The sequence below is a fragment of the Telopea speciosissima genome, chromosome 5, assembly GCF_018873765.1.
Source record: "Telopea speciosissima isolate NSW1024214 ecotype Mountain lineage chromosome 5, Tspe_v1, whole genome shotgun sequence".
Taxonomy (NCBI): domain Eukaryota; kingdom Viridiplantae; phylum Streptophyta; class Magnoliopsida; order Proteales; family Proteaceae; genus Telopea; species Telopea speciosissima.
The window spans coordinates 13,844,328-13,864,924 of NC_057920.1; the positions used below are offsets into that span (position 1 = coordinate 13,844,328).

At 38.2% G+C, this 20,597-nt stretch overlaps 2 protein-coding genes across 2 annotated transcripts; one reads left to right on the plus strand and one right to left on the minus strand.

The window, feature by feature from the left end:
- The first annotated feature begins 965 nt into the window (after positions 1 to 965).
- On the plus strand, positions 966 to 2,267 carry LOC122661038 (homeobox-leucine zipper protein HAT22-like). The gene is made up of 3 exons (XM_043856343.1): positions 966 to 1,695; positions 1,788 to 1,867; positions 1,957 to 2,267. The coding sequence occupies exons 1-3, from the start codon at positions 1,243 to 1,245 to the stop codon at positions 2,261 to 2,263; spliced, it is 840 nt and encodes a 279-aa protein (XP_043712278.1). The 5' UTR covers positions 966 to 1,242; the 3' UTR covers positions 2,264 to 2,267.
- Positions 2,268 to 10,465: 8,198 nt separating this feature from the next.
- LOC122661163 (homeotic protein knotted-1) lies at positions 10,466 to 20,268 on the minus strand. The gene is made up of 5 exons (XM_043856496.1): positions 19,845 to 20,268; positions 19,631 to 19,753; positions 19,394 to 19,529; positions 11,416 to 11,669; positions 10,466 to 10,686 (listed from the first exon to the last, which is right to left on the minus strand). The coding sequence occupies exons 1-5, from the start codon at positions 20,256 to 20,258 to the stop codon at positions 10,483 to 10,485; spliced, it is 1,131 nt and encodes a 376-aa protein (XP_043712431.1). The 5' UTR covers positions 20,259 to 20,268; the 3' UTR covers positions 10,466 to 10,482.
- Positions 20,269 to 20,597: the final 329 nt, after the last annotated feature.

Consider the following 20,597-nt stretch of genomic DNA (forward strand, 5'->3'; position numbering starts at 1 on the left):
AGGGTAGGTTTTAATAACTAAGAACTCATATCATCACTAGCAAGGGAGTATGTAGCAAGTAGAGAGAGAAGACCTACATGATGAGGTGGGAAACATTTGGTTTGGTATGGTATGGGACAGGGTGGTCACAAAAACGAAATATAGAACAAGATGGCACGGAGATTTAACGTGGTTCATACACAAGTATGGTGTGCTACGTCCACGGACGAAGCTAAAGATGTTTCACTATGTAAATCAGAAAAAGTTACAATGGAGATCTTTCAAGAACACCCAAAAACAACGCTGTTGCTCTCTCTCAGAAACCCTAAATCGAAAAACCCCAAATCTCACTCACTTTTCAACAAAGCAGGTAAAGAATATAAATACTCCTCCATCGGATCGGATTGAACCTATCGGCCCAAGCCTTCCGCTACCATCACAGATCTCAGAAAAAGTTTCATTCAAGTCACCACCAAAAAATGTCCGAGCAAGTCAGTTTTCAAAACGGGTATAAGAATTCAGGACATACATAACAGTTCACATGAAATATCTTGAGAAAGATAACTAATCCTTTAATCATCACCACACACATCGCACATCTCCTTTTTGATCAAATGCATGACAAACCTACGCACCATGAATGCTGCATGATACAAACAACACTATTGATATCAAATAGTGAAAAAGATAAAATAAAAATGGACACCCCAAGTGTTTACAACGTAAGTTAAAAACAAAGCTAATTGGAAAGCCACCTCATAAGATAATATGATAAAGGGGACACATAAAGAGAGGTTATTGTTAATTAACTTAATATAGTAACATGTAAGGACGACTCATTCTCTTGATGTGTTGTGTGTATTCGCACTTCCATCTAATTCCACGTATTCCTCATCTATCCATCAAATTAGTGTACACCAAATTACACATAAGAGAGAGAGGGAGAGGGAGAGGGACTTTTTCTTATTTGGTTTGCTTGTCGAGAGCAATAGTAATAATAGTAGTGGGGTTCTCATGGTCAACCTATGCAGAGAGAGACATTTAGGGATTTTCATAATTCTCCACGCCCGATTCGTTCCTCTACTCATTCATCTCTTTGATTAATAATCATAGCCACCCACCCACACTCCAAGACTTCCCACCTCTCCCTCTTCTTCTTCTTCTTCTTCTTCATCTTCATTCAATTCTCTGCAATAAGACTTGTTCCAATACCTTCAACACATCTCCTCCATCTCTAACATTACTTCCCATACGATTCTCAAAATGGGTTTTGATGATCTGTGTAATACAGGCCTTGGCCTTGGGTTGGGCTATGAAGGGAATAATAATACTCTCTCCAAGTCTGATCACCAACAACCAAACAAACCCTCCCGGAAATTTGATAACCTCTTTCCTCGTTCCCTCACTTTAGCCCTCTCAGATGACCACAAGTATGAAGCTTTGGAAGCCAAAATTGATGTGAACAAGGCGTGTGAAGAGCCAACTGATCCATGCCAACAAGCTTCTCCTCACACTCACAGTGGTGTCTCATCCTTCTCCAACGTTAGCATCAAGAGGGAAAGAGATCCTGTAAGTGAAGAGGTGGAGATTGAAAGGATCTCTTCTAGGGCCAGTGATGAAGATGAGGAAGGAAGTGCAAGAAAGAAACTTAGACTCACCAAAGAGCAATCTGCCCTCTTGGAAGACAGCTTTAGAGAGCACAGTACTCTCAATCCGGTACTTACTCTTCTTGATTAATGTTTCCTTTTTTTATGGTTTCTTCAATGGGTTTGTTCTTAATTTGGGATGGATTGGATTTTTATGATCAGAAGCAAAAACAAGCTTTGGCGAAGCAATTGAATCTCCGACCCCGACAAGTGGAAGTTTGGTTTCAAAATAGGAGAGCCAGGTATGTCAGGAAAACACCTTTCGATGCACTTCTCAAGAGTTGGAACACTTGATACCATGTTTAATTTTTAATGTTCCGTACTATAACAGGACAAAACTGAAGCAAACCGAAGTAGACTGTGAGTTCTTGAAAAAGTGTTGTGAGACACTAACGGATGAGAACCGAAGGTTACAAAAGGAGCTTCAAGAATTGAAAGCATTGAAACTATCTCCACCACTTTACATGCAATTGCCGGCAGCCACCCTCACCATGTGCCCTTCTTGCGAGAGGATCGGCGGCGGCATCGGCATCGGCATCGGCGGAGGAGGAGATGGGTCGTCTAAGGCAAACCCTTATGCAATGGCACCTAAAACTCATTTCTACAACCCCTTTACACATCCATCTGCAGCTTGTTAAACTGTGATTGCATGTGAAAGGGACAAACACAGCATTTAAACAACAAATTCACAATCCCCTCTCTTTTTGGTTCAGGGCTTTGTATATTTTTGTTTTAAATCTTAGTATTATTGTAATTAATTTGTATCTTGTAGCAATAGTTAATTAAAATGCAGGAAGAGTAGAAATTAGAAGACTCTTTGTCCATCTCTCTTCTTCTCTCCCCCTTTTTTCTTTCTTTTACTTTTGTAAATGAAATGAAATGGGAAAAGAATATAAAGATATGTGTCAATGAAGTAATTTTAGATTTTTGAGATTTTCTATTTACTGTGATTAATTAATTATATTTCAATTACTTTGGCTCTGGGTCCGGTTCACTTTTGAGAGGAGAATTGGGGAGAGGGGAATGATTTGAAGGTAGAATATGATTACGAAAGACTGGGAAAGGCCTCACATGAATGACCAATTGAGTGAGAAGAGTTGGTTGTTTGTTGGGTGTTAGGGAGGTGATCAGCAGAAAATGATGGGAAAATCAGGAATAGATAAAGAAAAAAAGAAGGAAAAAAGAAAACCACAAAGCCTAGAAGCGTGTGGGTCAAGAAAGGAATTGAAAGATTGGGGCGATGGCGTGAGCGTTGGAGACGCTCAACCCCCCCCCCCCTTCCTCTTATCTTCCTTAATGGAACTGGTGGGTCATGCCTCCACGTGATGTTCTCTCTCTCTTGTCGATTCCCAACAATTTTTCATCATCAAGGGTAAGGGTGTAAATTGGCTGGTTTGATTTGGGTTGAATCGGTTTTGGTTTCTCTTATCGGTTGGTTATTGAGTCGGTTTCAGTTTCGTTTTAATTTGAGTTCGATTTGACTTATATATGTATTGTGCAAAATAATGGGAAAATATATTTTCAATGAGGTTTGGAATAGTATCAGATTCTTATGAGAGTATATTGGTTTGGTTTTGGTTTAGATTTGATTTTGGTTTCAATTTCAGGTTAAGTCAGTTTGGATTTGGTTTCAATCAGGTGTCCAATACCCCAGCCCAAAGCCGATCCAATAAGGACCGGCCGGTTTGTGCTATATTGATTCGGATTAGGTTTTAACACCATGGGTTTAGGGTTATGGTTCCAGTGTTCTAGCTCTCTCTTCAAACACTAACAATTTTTATTATCCGAGAATACGAATCGACATAGAATGCATTCCAAGAATGTATACCAAATTCTGCCTAAGGTGACTATGGATCGATTCAAAATCCAATTTGGAGTATTGTGCCAAACATATTGAGAGGTACAATAAGTGTTTGGGGTTAGAAATTGAAGTAGAACATAACTCAAAAATGGAAAAGAGAACCAAATTGTGATCAACCCCACAAACCTTAACTTTTTTTTTTGGTAAAGCCCCACAAACCTTAACTAATGGTGATAGGAGATAGAGAATGGCCAACCACTGTAATTAACCGGGTTGGAATTGAAATTTGCTTAGCCAAATCAAGAAAGAACCGGATTGGGTTGGCGGATCTGGTGATGCCTAAACCTTCTAGATTTTGAAACATGACATTAAAGAGAGGGAGATGGGTGGGGGACCCTTTGGCTGCTCTCTCTCCCATTTCCGTAGTCCTGAATTCATGGTGATTGGTAAATGGGGCTAACCTCATTCAAACCGACAACGATGAGAGGAAGAAAGGCAAGGCACCACCAAAGAGAGCATATATAAAATAATAATAAAATAAAATAAAAAACGAAACTTCCTGGAAAGTACGTGAAAGCTATCATCCTCGTTATCACTATCATCATCATCATCATCATTATTGTTTGCTTTTCCATTCCTTTCCACTTCTCCTCGATGTAGTCCTCCACCAGTAGATGCAAATCACCAAGTAACACCACCAACACAAATAATTTAGATGGTTGGTTTTGCTTTCCACCCTACTTAATTTTTCTTGTAATCAACCAAATTGTGTTTTTCACTTTCACAAGAGCCAAACAAAATCCAAAACTAGGAGCGACAAGAGTCTGGGTGTCTCCTTACTTCCCTTGGTGGGTGCAAAAGCTAAGAGTGCGTAATTGACGAGAAGGGTGGGCGGGGGACACTTTCAAAAAAAAAAAAAAATTGGATTTGCAACCTAAAACGAGAAATAATTAAAATGGATTAATCGATTCGCCGCACCCGTGCAGCAGTCTCTCATAACTAATGTTTTTTTAATTTTTTTTTATTTTTGAAACATCAGAGAGAGAGAGAGAGGCGTGCTGTGATACTGCTTATAATGTCGGCTTCTCAGTCCCCTGATGATGAAGACAAATGAAAAATATTCAAAAAAAGACGTGCCACGTTTGAAGATCATTACCTAACCAATATTAATAGACCGATTAACATCTGTTTTAAGTTTGCTTAAAGCATAAGATTTCTGATTTAAAGTTAATTTATTGAAAAAAAGTTGAATTCGGTGATCCGAGAATGTGTATCCTATGTCTAGACACACAGGGATCGAGACGAAATGATCACCCTACCCCATGAAAGATCCTGCCACAATAGATGCTTTCTGCATGCGTTCCCGTTATCCCTCGTTGGCGCTAGGGTCACACTCCCAAAGAGAAAACGCCTTCCCAATTTGTTATTACCAAGTAAGGAGGTGGTGGTGGTTTGACTTCAAATGATGTACCGATTATAATAAGAGAATGGATCATCTGCATGTACCAACAGGTGAACGTACATCTTAGAGCCAAATTAGGACAGGTAGTTGGCTCTCACATGTACGTTCACCTGTTGATACGTGCGGAGGAACCAAACTCTTAGAATAAAGGGGCGTACCTAGTGCACAAGGCTCCCGCCACTATGGGGTCATTACCTATTAGAATGAGGGCTATGAATTCTTATGTGTAGGACGACTATGTGCAATGTTCGCAATCGGATCGGGAAAATCGACTGGATCGGATCAAGACCGATCTAATACATTTGTATGGATAAGGGTAAAATGGTAATAAAAATAAGGGAAAAGGAATGCCACCCGATTGTGCATTGTGGCGTGCACCTGCGCCAGATACGGGCACACGAAATAATCAGCACACCCCTGATTTTTTCATCTTTTTAGGGGGTGTGTCGGTCATTCTGCACGGCCTTATGTCTTTTGGTGCAAGTGTCCGCCACAATGCGATCGGGTGACGTTCTTTCTCCCTAAAAACAGTTTTTTTTTTTATAAATATGAAAAACATGGATAAATGTGTCTTATTTGGCTGATCCGATCCCAATACCGAGATTAGAAACCGGGCTATGTGCGTTCCATTCCAAAAGGAGTTTTCAAATTTACCATTTTAAACCTTAAATCATAAACATTTGTTACTCGTATATAATAGATTGTTAGCTAGGCAGGATTAGAGTTATACTTGGACATTGTTTAATTCAGAAACATGCATGGTTGGATGGTATTCTTTACTCGGGATTTATCACACCATATAAAAATATATCCAAATGAGACAGATTTGTTGATGCATTCTAGACTTGTTCGTTCATTTCCTTAAATCTCTCTCATACCCCCCATATGTGCTAAATTGAGTCACAAAAAGCAAGTTTTCTGACAAGATAACAACACAACTTGTCACCGAAAGACACTTTAATAACCCAAAGTCAGTGATGTCCTAATGCAAGGATGGACCGAGAGAAAGGCGAGCACTTTCAAAGGATCTCAATCCAATGAGACTAAGAATATGGATAGTCAAAAAATAGGTGCTCTACATCCTCAACCCCATATATTCTAATAAAGAATACACAAGGTAGAATAGGAAATGAGCCTATAGAATGGAGGAGGGTCTGAATCGGCAAGCATTCGAGAGAACACGGCAAGTGATAAAATTGTGTAGGGGAAGGTGACCTGAAAGCCAAACAATTTCTGTCCAAGGGATCCGGGGGTGACGGAACGAACTAACTCCCAAGCCGAGGAGAAAGAGAACAATCCCAACGAAGTAGCAATCCATATCATAGAATCACCATTGCCCTTAGGCCTTCTTCGAATGACTAGGAGGGCAGCCCAAGCATCTCTTGAAAGGGACAGAAGGAGAACGATAAGGCCCAAGTCTCAAGTTTTCATCATAAATTATTATTTTTTTGTGTGGCATTAAAAAAACAAAACCTTTTGCATATAAGAAAAAAACATCATTATGATTTTGACGAGTACGTCCAACTCACGTTCACGTACGTGAGCGTATGAGAACAGCTCCCAGTTGTTCAGATGGAATTCACTTTGTGGGACCCACATAGATGGATTCCATCTGAACAGCTGGGAGTTGTTCTCGTATGCTCACGTACGTGAACGTGAGCCCAACTCGATTTTGACATGATGATTACCCAAAATGCTGCCATTGAACGAATGTTCAAACATGCATGGTGCCAGACTCCGTATAACCAGTGCATGGGGGATCGGATCTGGATCCTTTGTAGCGTGACAAGGTGTGTAGCGCACATCCGATAGCCCACAGTGCACGGGCATGTAGCCCAACACATGGGTGGGGTGTTGGGTTGCGTACCCATGCGCTGCAGGCCATCGAATGTGCGCTACACGCCCTATCGCGCCATAGAGTGGGATTATTGTCAAGCTGTGTGACCCCTACACCAGTGTAGACGCCATTGAGAGCACGTGGAGGAGCAACCAATGGGGACGAGATTTTTCCTTTCATGATAGATGAAGCATTCATTTCGCCCTTTCTATGATTATCTGTTGTAATATTGTATTGTTTATCACTTTTTCTTATCATCCGTACAAACATTGCTGATCTTTAGCCAAAAAAAAAGATACCACGTAGCCAGCAGCCTTCTTTATCCCTTAAAAGGGAGGGGAGGTAAATATTAAATGGATCTTTGTTTCAGTTGTGGCTGTCTCTATCCGATCCTAAAATAAAAAGCCTTGATCAGTATCAACCCAATAATGCAGCGGATGCCAGTTTATGGAAGCCTTGTGGAGCATATCCTTCTATATATAGCTTCATACTTTATTTTATCTATGCAAGCTAGCTAGCATATCTTTCTATATATAGCTTCATACCCTTGTAATATTTTATCTTAATTAAGCTAATGCTCATGGAGAATATTTTTATAGATTATGTTCTATCAGGCCTTTCACAAGATGGATAGATCCATATATAATTTGATTTCAGCTTCACAGTTGTTCTTTAAAAGAAAAAAAAATTAAACATTGGCTGTTTGGATCAAGAAGAATGTTGTAGACGTTTGAATATCAGTATAACTTATTGTTTACTTTTCCATTCAAATGTATGATATATATATATATAACTCAACGGGGTTATATTATATATAACATATCATATAAGGAAGTAGTTTTTTGTTCGGGAGTGTGGCCTATCAGAACTCCCATGAGTACCACAAATTTAAAATTCAAACAATGAGTGCATTACTCTACTAAAACAGAAATGATTGTAGGTTATAGCAAATTTAGAATTTAAACATTGACTGGATTGCTCTACCAAATCAGAAACGTTTATAAGTTACAATAAATAAAATAAAAAAAAAATCAAATGAGATGAGGACAATACTCTCCCTCAAGGTGGAGAGTGCATTGTACAAACCAGCTTCATAATTAAAGCCATGGAAAAGATCTTGCGCCCCAAAGTTTTGGTGAATATGTTGACAATTTGGTTGACGATGCCGGCTTGTATCGTATCTTTTCATGAATGAGATGACAATCGATTTCAATGTGTTTTGTCTTTTCATAAAATATAAGATTGGAAGCAATATGAAGTGCGTCATGATTATCATGATACAAAGTGATTTTATGATGTGGCACCCATAGATCAGTTAGAAGATAGAAAGTCACGTGAGTTCCCATTATGTAAAGGCCAGAGATCAGTATTTAGCTTCAACTAAAGAGAGGAAACTCCTTTTTTTCTTCTTCTTAGATTTCCATGAGATGGAACTGGTTCCAAAAAAAGTGCAATATTCAATAACAATTCTTCTGAAAGTAGGCAACCTCCCTAATCAGAATCACAAAAGGCTTGTAATATGAGAGGACTTGAGAAGAAGAAAAGAATGTCAGTGTCTGGTGAGGACTTGATGTAACAAACAACATGTAATGTTGTTACATGTTGTTTTCCAATTAATGAGGTTCTCGTGGCTTACTCATAAATTGATTGAGATAATTGACAAAATAAACAATATCAGGGCATGTGATTGTAAGATATATGAGGCGACCTATGAGACACCATAAATAGATGGATCAAAGAGCAGTAGACCATCATTTGGTTGAAGTTTCAAATTTTGTTCCATGGAAAGTCACATGGATGCCATCTGAGTGCGCCTGTGCCAGTCAATATGTCCAAGGCATATTTGCGTTGGGAGAGATTAATTCCTTGGCATGAATGAGCAGACTCAATCCCAAAATATATTTTAAGTAATCCAAATCTTTGATATGAAATAATAATAAAAAAAAAAACGTACGTACTGCACAAGGCTCCTGCCAGTGCGGGGTCTGGTGAGGGTCATAAATATTTTAAGTAACCCTTGCTTTCGCCAAGAGGCTATTTCCAGACTCGTACCCATGATCACTTGATCACAATGGCACAATCTTTACCATTGCACCAAGGCCTGCCCTCTTTGATAGAAGTAGAGTTATTGCCCGTGATAATGATATCCTCTACATAGACTAGAACTAGGATTTTTCATATGGAAATGAATAGAGTAATCATCCTGAGATTACACAAAACTCACATCAATAAGAACAATAGAAGTTTCCGACATAAACAAAAATCGAAACAGGGTATAAACAAAAATATGTATGGTAACACAAGCAAAAAAAAAATCTGACATAAACAGAAATAGAAATATGGCATAAATATGCCAGAAACATAAATACAGGAACAGGAACAAAAAACTTTTCCAGAACATAAACATAAATTCTGGAAAAGAAACATATTCTCGTTCCAGAACGGAAACATAATTCTGTCTTTTCAATATAGGAACATAAATAGAAACAAACATAATTCTGTTTCTAATATATATATATATATATATTATAAACCTGTAATGGCGGTCAACAATCAGTCAATGTCGGCAACGACCAGATTCTAGGGGGTCGCCGGACAACCCGATGGATCAAATAGTTGGGTCAACGTACCGGATACACAGTTACCCGATAACCTGACCAGGTCAGACTGGTACTGATTCAGCTCGGTTCCATTTGTGCTTGGTTCGGCCAGTTCCGTTTGTGCTTAGTTCGGTCTGTTTGGTTTGTGACGAACCAACCTCGACATGGGGTTGAATTTTTTATAAAGGTTCATAACTTAATGGGCTTGGACCCCACGAAGTTAATCAATTAAAATCAAAAGAGCCCAGCCCATTCCTAAACAAGTAACCCAAATAAATCTAACTTGAGCACCTTCATCCCAACTTCTTCTTCCTCTAATGTACTACCGCCGCCCCATTATCTCCTTCTCAGTTTTGTGTTTTTATTTTAATAGTTCAGTCACCGGAGACCGAAGTGCCACCTTCGGTGACTTACGGCAAGTGGTACATATATAGCGGCAAGGGGCCATCAAGGTGGGCAGCTAGAAACCTTCATTTGCTAGTGGTTTGCAAGGCAGTGTTCTGCCTGGTAAATCTTGTCGAACCATGGACGTAGGCAAATCATGTAAATCCTTGTGTTTATTGTATGATTGTTGTTTTCAATTTCCATTCTTTTCTACATCGTGATAAGATTTGTTTTAAACATTAAATCTCCATAAACCTAGACTTTACATGTATTAGCTTATACCAAATGGTTTCTACTACATACACACCTCGCAACATCCCTTAGAACACCAGAATATAAAGCTTAATATAACAAACAAATATTTTTTTTCGCTAAAAGATCATGTATATTAAAAAGAAGAAGAATATACAAGAAAACTAGAAAAACTACGTGACAAAAACAAACACTACCGGGCGTAACCCCAAACCCTTAGGGGAGGGGGAAAGAAAGCAAATGAAAGGAACTAGCAAACATTACATGACCACAAAGTAACCTCAATAAATGGCTTTATATCATCTGGTGCAACTTCACAAGAGCAACCAAAAAAAAAGAGACTAACAACAATAAGAACATAAGCATTTTACAATAGGATCATTACAGAACTGTTGGAAGTACATGTGCATGGCATGGTGTGTCATACACACTGCTAAGCCAATAGAATTAGGTCAAAACTAACCAAGCCTTCAATTGAAACCCCATAAGAGAAACTGAATATTTCCCTTCCTAGTTGGTGATCATGGGCCCAAACGATAAGCACCATCACTCATGAAATGACCCTCCATATAAAGAGCAGTATTCTGTGCATGTAACCCATCCATAACCACAAATTGCATGTCTTCAGCTGGTTTCCAGTGTCTTTTTCTCTGATTTATGAACCAATTATTGATTTGCTTCTGATCCAAACCAGTTGATTCTGCCAATGCAACCTTCTCTGTCTCCTGCTCCATTGGCATTAACATAGTCATGTTAATTTCTAAAGAGAATGAAACAAGAAAATGGTTGCCAAAGTTTTATTTGAGTTCAGTTTTGACTTATAATGCTCCAGTGTAGAGAAATTTCTCTCCAAATGGCCCTTAATCCCGCCACATGGCACGATGATGAGACAACTTTAAACCGTTGGGTGGACAAGAAATGATCTAGATGGGCCACATCAAATTCTAGAGTCAAATTCAACCATATACCACACTCTCAATCTTCTCATTTTTTGAATTTTTTGTAGCCCAATTCTGCCACTTGAAAAACTCCATTTGGTTGTTTTGGTGTAATATGGTTTTAGTTGAGCTAGCCTCCTCTCCTTGAGGTTGGAGCCCTCGAGTCTTGGGGATCCTAGGCCCGAGTCTTAGAAGGTTGCCTTAGTTTTGTATCTATTTTTCTTCTCTTTTGTAATAAATTAATGAAAAAATGTTCTCTGCACTAGGGGCGCAGAATGTGCCAAAACACATGGGGGTGGGCGAAATGACCGACCCGTCCCGCCCCATGTGTCTAGGCATAGCCTGCATCCCGGCCTATGCGCTCTCAGGATGAGATATCGCCCTAAATTAATTTATCTATTAAAAAAAATCCACTAGGATTAAAATTTGATATGTGAGTAGAAGGCCTAGAGTGCAACCTGTCCACAAATTTTAAGGAAACTTAAGTTACTGAGTTACTGCTTAGTGTAGACATACCGATGGATATGGCCATTTGTAGTGTAGTTCCCACCAATTAAGTAGCTTTTGCCTTGCATCCTTGGGAAGTTTCCCTTTCTTCTTTTTCTTAGAAAGCTCTTGTTTGAGGCTGCTTAAGTAGCCACTATACTTCTTCAAAAGATGATTCTTTAATTCTCTATCTTCAGCGCGTGGATCAATCTCAAGGGGTTCCATCTCTCCCTCACTATTGTCTTGATCTTCTTCAGATGAACCCACACCTTCACACTTCTCATCTACATCTATCAATTCAAATTGTTAACAAGAAAATATATAGAAGACACTCAAGAGCCAATTATCTTCCTAACTTCTCAGATGCTTCCACAAGGAGCCAAGATATGGCCAGTAATTCACCTTGCCATTTTCCTTTTTTTGCTCTTTATATTACTTCAGGAACCTGGACATTCTCTTTATAATTTAATTGCCTAATATAGATAAACACCTATATAACTACCAGCTTAATATTCAGATTGAGACTTCCTACTTAATGATAATAAAATCAACCAAAAGAAAAGCAAAAAAGTAAAAACATTTTTTTTTTTTTTTTTTTTTTAAAACAAGAAATATTTCAATTTTCTGATTATCTTTCTTGTAGTTCGAACCACAATTGGAAAACCAGGTTTTCTGACTCAACTCGTCTTTCAAAAAAATCTGGTGACTTGGCCTTGTCAAACCCGGACAAGGCAAACCATGTTTTTTAATTGTTAATGCAATAAATAGTATATATTAACAAAAAAAGAAGGGAAAACCAGAAATAAAATCAAGGAATCACATATCAATGCATTTTGAGTTTATACCATAGAACAAGAGAAGGGAGTCGAAGAGTTGAGGGTTTCTTACTGTTTTAGAATACGGATTTACTATTTTATTCAACTTTAGTTTTTAAGTGAACCGGCTTTATGGTTTTTAAAAAAGATACTAAACTCATCGAGTTTGTCACGACTTGGACCATTTATGACCCAGTCTCATTATTTTTTACTCTAACCTAGTCTACGCGACTCTTGACCGGGTTTTCCAAAATTTTGACTCTAAATCCAGTTTTCCAACTATGGTTCTAATTTTTTTTAGAGTGAATAAATAATATATAAAGAGAAAGGAGAAAATACAAAAGAGGAGGGGCAAGCCCCTCAACTAAGTCCACTCAAGAAGCCTACAAAGACCAGTAAAGCAACTGCTCAACACAGGACAAGCAACACAAGCTAAGAAATAACCAACAGAACATGCAGCAACAAAACAGGCAGGCTAGGGGGGGAGGGGAGAACTGCACTGGGAACTTCATAAAAGCTCTTGTTATGCATCCAATATGAATAACACAAGAGCCCTTGTACTTGCAACTACTATTCTGCATATCATACTTTTCTTTGTGACCAAGCTAGGTTGTCCCTGTCATATGCAACTCTAAACATAGGTTCTTATGATGTAAGACTTAAGTTACACCATCTATCTTGCTCAACTATCCTAGAATGATTTTTTTGACTGTGAATATATTCATTTGGTTAAGAGCAATCAAAAGAGGAAGAAAGAGAGATAGTGCTTATGTGGTTCAGTTGAGTTCAACCTATGTCCACGGTGAAGGTAAGTTTCCACTATTTAGGATTGAAGGAATTAGAAGGACAGTCTACTAGTTGAAGGGACTGTGCCTCTAATCAAAGAAACCTGATTTACAATGCTTCTAGGTTTCATATCAAGATGTACATAACATATAGGAATCTCATCAGGAGTCCTAAATCCTAACCACCTACCGTGCCAAGCCTTATCTTAATCAACATCGCTGAGCTGGTTCCTAGCGGTGGAGAGAGAGGGTGAGTATATTACTAATACGCCCCCGCAAATTCAAAAGAGAGGGGAGGGGGAGGAGACATCTTGAGGTTGGTAAGCAGAGTGGAGAACCGCTGAAAAGGTAACGGTTTGGTAAAAATATCGGCCAACTGATCTTTTGTAGATAAGAAATGAACATCAAAATATACCTTGGCAACTTTGTCCTGGACAAAGTGGAAGACGATTTCGACGTGCTTAGTACATGCATGGAATACAGGATTGGTCATGAGACAGATGGTGCCAACATTGTCACACTAGAGTAGTGGAGCAACAAGAAGAAAAATATGAAGTTCCTTTAAGAGAGATTGAAGCCAAGTTAATTTTTGCGGCCACATTGGCAAGAGCACAATACTCCAGCTCAGTGCTAGATCATGCGACTGTGGCTTGATTGCAAGAACTCCAAGATATTAGATTGCAGCCAAAAAATACTGCAAACACCCAAGTAGACATACGATTGTCAGGGCAACCGGCCCAGTCGATGTCCAAAAAGGCATATAGAGTCATCTTGGAATCACAATAAAAAAGTAGACCATATGAGAGCGTGCCCTTAGGAAGAATGCGCTTGACGGCACCAGTGATCAAGAGTTGGACTTTGCATAAATTGACAAACTTTGTTCATAGCATATTGTATATCAGGACGTGTCAAGGTGGCATACTGGAGCGCACCAACATTGTTTGTGTAATGTGTTGGATCAGGCCTGAGAGCGCTAAAGAATTTACTTAGGCGCGCAGTTGTAGATATGGGTGTAGTAACTGGTTTATAATCAACCATATTAACCTTGGACAAGAGATCGATGATGTATTGCCGTTGAGAGAGATGTAAGCCTTGAGAGAACTGTGAAACACTAATTCTAAGAAAATAATGTGGGGGTCCCATATCTTTGACAGGGAAGGCAACCCCAATTTTCTGAAGAAACTGGTCAAAAGAGTATCACTGCTCCTGGTGAGGATAATATCATCAACATAAATGGTATCAAGACTGCCATTGTATATAAAAAGAGAAGTGTCAGTCTTGAAACCCACAAAATCATTCTCAAGAAGAAAGAAGCTAAGACGATCAAACCAAGCGCGAGGTGCCTGATTAAGAACATAGAGTGACTTGTGGAGCTTGCAAACATGGTTGGGATACAAGGGGTCAAAAAACCCAAGTGGTTGTGTCATGTAAACGGTCTCAATTGAAGAAACACATTTTGAATATCCAACTATCGGATGGACCAAGCCCGAGAGAGCAATAGAGAGCACCAGACGTATAGTGGTGGGTTTGACCACTGGACTGAAAGTTTCATTATAATCAAGGCCCATTCTTAAGGAGGCATTGTACTCAGTATCCATAACCTGACGACAGTGAGGGGATTTATTTACAATGGTGAAGCTGGTAGGTTCAACAATAGTAGGGTCAATAGGTGGAGCGGTGGCAACAAATAACCTTGGACGACAAGTACCATCCTTGGTGTGAGTTACCATTGGGTGACTATTAACAACAGGTGAGGCCACAGGGAGATCCACCATTAGGTCAACGGTGGGAAGGGAGCCAGCAGGACTAGTGGAGGTAGAGGTCGCAGAATAGTTGTCACAGCGTCACGGCGATCCAAATCGGTGGAGGGGTGTCACGTCGATATATCGACATGTCGCCTGCCATGGCGTTGCCATGGCAAGCATGTCGACCGTGTTTTATTTTTTATTTTCTCTATTTTTAATGTTTTAATAGATGTATACTCAAGCCATGTTTTATTTTTTCTCTATTGTTTTTCAAGTTTTAAGAAGAAAATTCAGAAATCGAAGAAGAAATCGAAGAGGGAAAGAAGAAATCGAAAGAAATCGAAGAGGGAAAGAAGACAGGAAGAAGAAATCGAAGAAGAAATTGAAGACAGGAAGAAGAAATCGAAGAGGGAAAGAGAGACAGGAAGAAGAAATCAAAGAGGGACGCAATGGCGTAGGTCGCCATGCAACCTTCTCCAGCGCCAGGACGCCATGACAACTATCGGTCGCAGGGGAAGGTGATCCCGCTTAGGGTGGATCCAGTAGGATGGGGGAGGGGAGGGCAGTGGCTGGGAGTCACGGGAAAAGGCCTGCGATGATACCAAGTCAGCTAGTGGGCCATGAGGGGGGAACCAAGAGAGTACAGAAGGCGGTCCAAGCAAGGACTGTTGGGAAACTGGTGCAGGCGCATGACTAGGTAACCCCACACTAAAGGGAAAGCGCCCTTCATAAAAAACCAACATGGCGCGAAACAAGAAGTTTTCCGGTGTTTCGATCAAAACACTTGTAACCTCGATGTCTAGAACTATAACCCAAGGAAACATGTATACCGGACCGAAATGCTGTAAGACTTTAGTTACACCATCTATCTTGCTCAACTATCCTAGACCGAATTTTTTGACTGTGAATATATTCATTTTGTTAAGAATGATCAAAAGAGGAAGAAAGAGAGATAGCGTTTACGTGATTCGGTTGAGTTCAACCTTAGTCCACGGTGAAGGAGAATTTCCACTATTTTGGTTTGAAGGAATTACAATCCTTAATATAGGAGGACAGTCTAGTAGTTGAAGGATTGTGCCTCTAATCAAAGAAATCTGATTTACTATGCTCTAGCTTTCTTATCAAAATGTACATAACATATAGGATTCTCATTAGGAGTCCTAAATCCCAACCGCCTATCGAGCCGAGCCTAATCTTGATCAACATCGTTGAGCTGGTTCCTGACGGTGGAGAGAGAGAGAGAGAGAGAGAGGGCGAGTGTATCGCTAATACATTCCTAAGAGCCTTGTGTAGAGAATAGTCATTTTAATTCTTGGCTCAAAATGATTCCCCCATAAACAGTTCGCATACATTATTTCTCCTTTTTTCAATTCTAGTTCACTACTGCATCAATACACTAAAGCTGTGTTTGGTATGCATTATTGGAATGCATTCTAGGTTGATTTTGCATTCTTAGATGATACATACAATTATTTTTATCATCCGAGAATGCAAAATCAACTTAAAATACATTCTTGGAATGCATAACAAATGCTGCCTAAACATACACAAAAGCATCATGACCAATTTTTTTTAAAAAAATGCAAACATTAAAATCTCAAACCTAATATATCAATTGATCTCCACACTATCATACACACTTTAGTGGTGATTGTTCCAAATCAAAATTCTACACAATATTACTACTGGTGTGTACTACACGACAATACCAGCATTAACAGATAAACAGATGAAAAATAAGTTCATGTCAGGACATTAATCATTGTAACATTTTATATCAAGCATAAACTCAATTTTAATTTCTTCAATTTAATGTAAACAAATTCATGTTTGTATTAAATTAAGGAATCTCAACCCATTGGGCCCAAATAGTACATGAGAACCCTTTACATCTATTTTATTCAATAATGGATTAGAGAACTGCTAATAAATTGCAATAATCTATCTAATATATTCTGCTTTAGCATTTTTTATCCATCAATGAAATCACTGAAGGACATAATAAATGATATATATAAAAAATAAAAAGAGGGAGGGAGGAAGGAAAAGTTGATATGTTCCTAAATTCTATAATTTTTTTTTATTTTTTTTCTCCCCTGGAACTGAACATTACTCAGTTTAGGCATTGTTTAACCAGATTCATATTATATTCAATAGACACCACCAAAGCTAGTACCACTAAAGAAAAAATAAATAATAAAATAAACCAAACCTAATTACCCCACAAGACATTTTCCTTTTCCTATCACCTGGGATTTTGATGCTTAACTATTTCAGCCATTTTTCCCATCCCAGTCCATTCACTGGATTTGTTTATCAGCAGATCTTACTACTCACATATTGAATCTTTCCATTGACATACATTGTCCACCCAAAGCCAATAGATTTTGTGACCATTTCTCCAATCATCTCCTGGTCAGATGAAGGAGAAGGAAAGAAAAATGTTGCAGCCTTTGCTCTCTCTCTCTCTCTCTCTCTCTCTCTCCAAAAAAAAATGGTGCAGAATACAATTTGTTATAACAATAAAATCATTTCTAAGTAACATACAACCATCCCTTGCACCATCAAGACCATCTTCAACTCTCCTTACACATTGGTCAATGAGAGATACATTGAGTAGAAAATTAAAGTACACAAAGACTAAAAGCAACACAGAAAGAATTAATTACTTGGTTCAGCAGGATTGTTTTTGACAAAAGATGAGATAATAATTTTTTTCACATGAGTAAATCCAGGTCACAAGCATTAATTAGATATTGCTAAAACCATGTACTCACAATGAAAACCAGCCCTGATTACAAGCAACAAAGTCATCCATTGATGATCATGACAAATAATTCCTAATCCTCTTCAACCATCCACACAATATTAACACAAATCATTGTGCACATAAGCATCCCAAATTGAATTGTTCCAAACAAAAATATTAAGAAAAACCCTCTCACACCCCTCTGTTGATTCACAATTTAACTTTTTATCTTATATTAAAATGTAGTAATACAAATTTCAGATGCAATACTCCAGCAAAAGATATCAATGCAAAAAGAGTTAAAACTACTATTTCTCTTTCTTCAACTGATAGCTGATGAGTTTTCAAAATATAGACCCCAGGAATGGAGGGTTACAAACAGTTGCACTCTTTTTAACAGATAAGAAACAAAAAAATTATCAAGCATGATTTTTCATATTTCCTTGAATTTTTATATAATAATAATAGACTGCAGTTTCAGGTGTCCCCCCCCCCCCCGCCCCGATACTTATTGTTTGTTTTCTTAGCGTTTTTATTTATCTGTCGATGGCATTGCCGAAGGTGGGGATTTAATCTCACATGTCTTGTAGTTGTGTTTGACTCATAGCCAGTGTTTTTTTGTACACTCCTTTTATTTATTTTTTTTCAATACAAAATGATATTTTAACGAAAAAATAATAATAATAATAATAAATTCATAGAGAAAGCATTTCTATTTGAATAGAAGGTACAAGTTACAACATCAAATACTTATGGAGGTGCATGTAGAGAAGAATTAATAAAAGCAGAGTTAATTACCTCGAGAAAGACATATTTTGAAATGATTCAAGTTTACAAGATTCACATGCTGTCATAGGAAGAGCTACAATACCCACAGAACAAACACACTAGTCTATAAAGTTTTTCTTGTTATCAATGTGGAAAAGAATGCTTGACACTGCAACACAGCAGGTAATTTTAATAGTCTTCCCACCACTAGGAATTACATTGTAACAATAAAGTTTCTTCTTCTTGAGAACCTTTCCTTCAATATTCTTTCTCCTCAACCAAGATTGATCCACAACAGAACAAAAACAAGTTAAAGTCATCAACATTCAATCTCATTGGATTTAAATGAACCAACATTCAATATTTTTCACTTCCAAAAGAAAAAAGAAAATAAAAAAATCAACCCTATGCACCTATCCATAATTAATACACAATGCACAAGAATTTGAATACCACTTTAATTTGAAGCTCATTTTAGAACTAAAGATTTTTTTTTTCCCTTCTTTTTTTGGTTCTAGGGATCAAACACTACTAAACCTCCATACTAAATGTGGTAGGCAGAAGAGATGGGATCATGAGATATACAACACTGATTTGAGTTGGAACAGCATCCAATGTTGCTCTGCTTAATTTATTATTACTTTAAATAATAAAAAAAAAAAAAGGAAAAAAATCTAGGGAGGTTCTCTTTCCCATAATTTTATATTAACCATTAATTTATATCCCACTAAAATGATTAATAGATTTGAAACAATTCATAGACCACCGACACACAGAAGGAGAAGAAAGAAAGTGTGTTTGGAACATCGGAACCCTAAGCCTGAATTCCTGAAACTGGAACAGCCAGAGCTGTGTCAGCTCCAAACCCAGAACCTATTCCTTCTAGAGATTTGCGAGATCACGTATTTCCATTATTTCACTTCTCTCTCTCTCAGACCGTATCAGTACGGGTTTTCTACTTGCACCATACACCACGCAAAAGCCAAAACTTCACACTCTCTGCAACAAACCCATCCTAAGATTCAAACCTAAGAGCCTCTCTCACATACTTTCTGGGTTTTCCTTCATTTCTTCTTTAACTACTAAACGTGTTTAGGTCCGAGAGACAGAAAGACACAGAGAGAGAGAGAGAGAGAGAGAGAGAACCTGAGGAGAAATTCAGTAGAGAGCCATGACTGAGCGTAGTAAGCTGCGCCTCAACCCTTCGCATGAACTCCATGGCTTCTTGTATAGGCCTTGTCAGCTCCTCCCTATACTTCACCAACATATCATAGTAGGCTTCCTACGACAAATATTGTAAGATCCCAAAAAAATTAATATAACCCTAATTTTATTTTGTTATTATTTGTTCTTGAATTATCAATTTAATAAAGGAATTATTACCATGAACTGATCGAGTTCTGGGTCAGTTGAAGAATCTCTGCAAATAACGGATGATCGGTGCCGTGTTTCGAATTCCCGATGAACTGCCGTTAACCGAGCTACCACTTCAGGTGGAGCTCCTACCTGTAAGTTTTAACCATTAAACATTAATTAATAATCATTTAATCATAAGAGTATTTAGACTAATCCACTTCAGGTGAGGAAGTAATAATACCTTTTGACATTCCATGTAAGCTTCCAGAAGGTTTGAATACTGAGGGTGAGCAATGATCTTAGCCTTAATAGCATCAGCCTCGCTTGAACTACCACCACCACCACCACCACCTCCACCTCCACCACCACCTCTACCAGCGGCTGATGTGTAGTGAAATTCTTGATTATATTGAGAACCACTAGCTTCGGTCTTCACGATCGGAGAAGGAGATTCAGAGAGAAAGCACTCAACCGATTGTTGATGATGATGATGATGAAGTGTGTTACTTCTACCATAAACTGATGAATTGGGTGCAAGAACAAGAGGACCTCCTCCACCATATAAGAAACTCCCCCTCGTTGTTGTGCTTGTATTATTATTATTATTATTATTATTATTATTATTCTCACTTACTTGATTATTATATCCTTCCATTTCTCACCAAAACAAGAGCAAGCAACTGAAAGAAAGATACTTAGAAAAACAAATAAAGAGAGAGAGAGAGAGCAAGAAATAAATTGGAATCCTGGAGACTAGAAGAGAGAGAGAGAGAGAGAGAGAGAGAGAGAGAGAGTTCTAGCTCTTTATCTCTATGGAGTATCTATGGGTGAATCACTTCTAGCTTTTTAACCATTGGATTTCTAGACAAATAGTATGGATTAAAATCATAAATATCAACTTTGATATTTAAATTCATTTGGAAACTAAACAAAAAAAAAATAATTATGACATAAAGAGAGAATAGGACCTTTGGTTTCTCTCTCTACAAAATTT

Coding starts and splice junctions, on each gene's coding strand:
- LOC122661038 (XM_043856343.1), top strand. CDS start 1,243: ATGGGTTTTGATGATCTGTGTAATACAGGCCTTGGCCTTGGGTTGGGC. Junction 1,696..1,787: donor AGCACAGTACTCTCAATCCG/GTACTTACTCTT, acceptor TTTTATGATCAG/AAGCAAAAACAAGCTTTGGC. Junction 1,868..1,956: donor TTTCAAAATAGGAGAGCCAG/GTATGTCAGGAA, acceptor GTACTATAACAG/GACAAAACTGAAGCAAACCG.
- LOC122661163 (XM_043856496.1), bottom strand. CDS start 20,258: ATGGAAGGATATAATAATCAAGTAAGTGAGAATAATAATAATAATAAT. Junction 19,754..19,844: donor CTTACATGGAATGTCAAAAG/GTATTATTACTT, acceptor TAAAACTTACAG/GTAGGAGCTCCACCTGAAGT. Junction 19,530..19,630: donor CAGAACTCGATCAGTTCATG/GTAATAATTCCT, acceptor TATTTGTCGTAG/GAAGCCTACTATGATATGTT.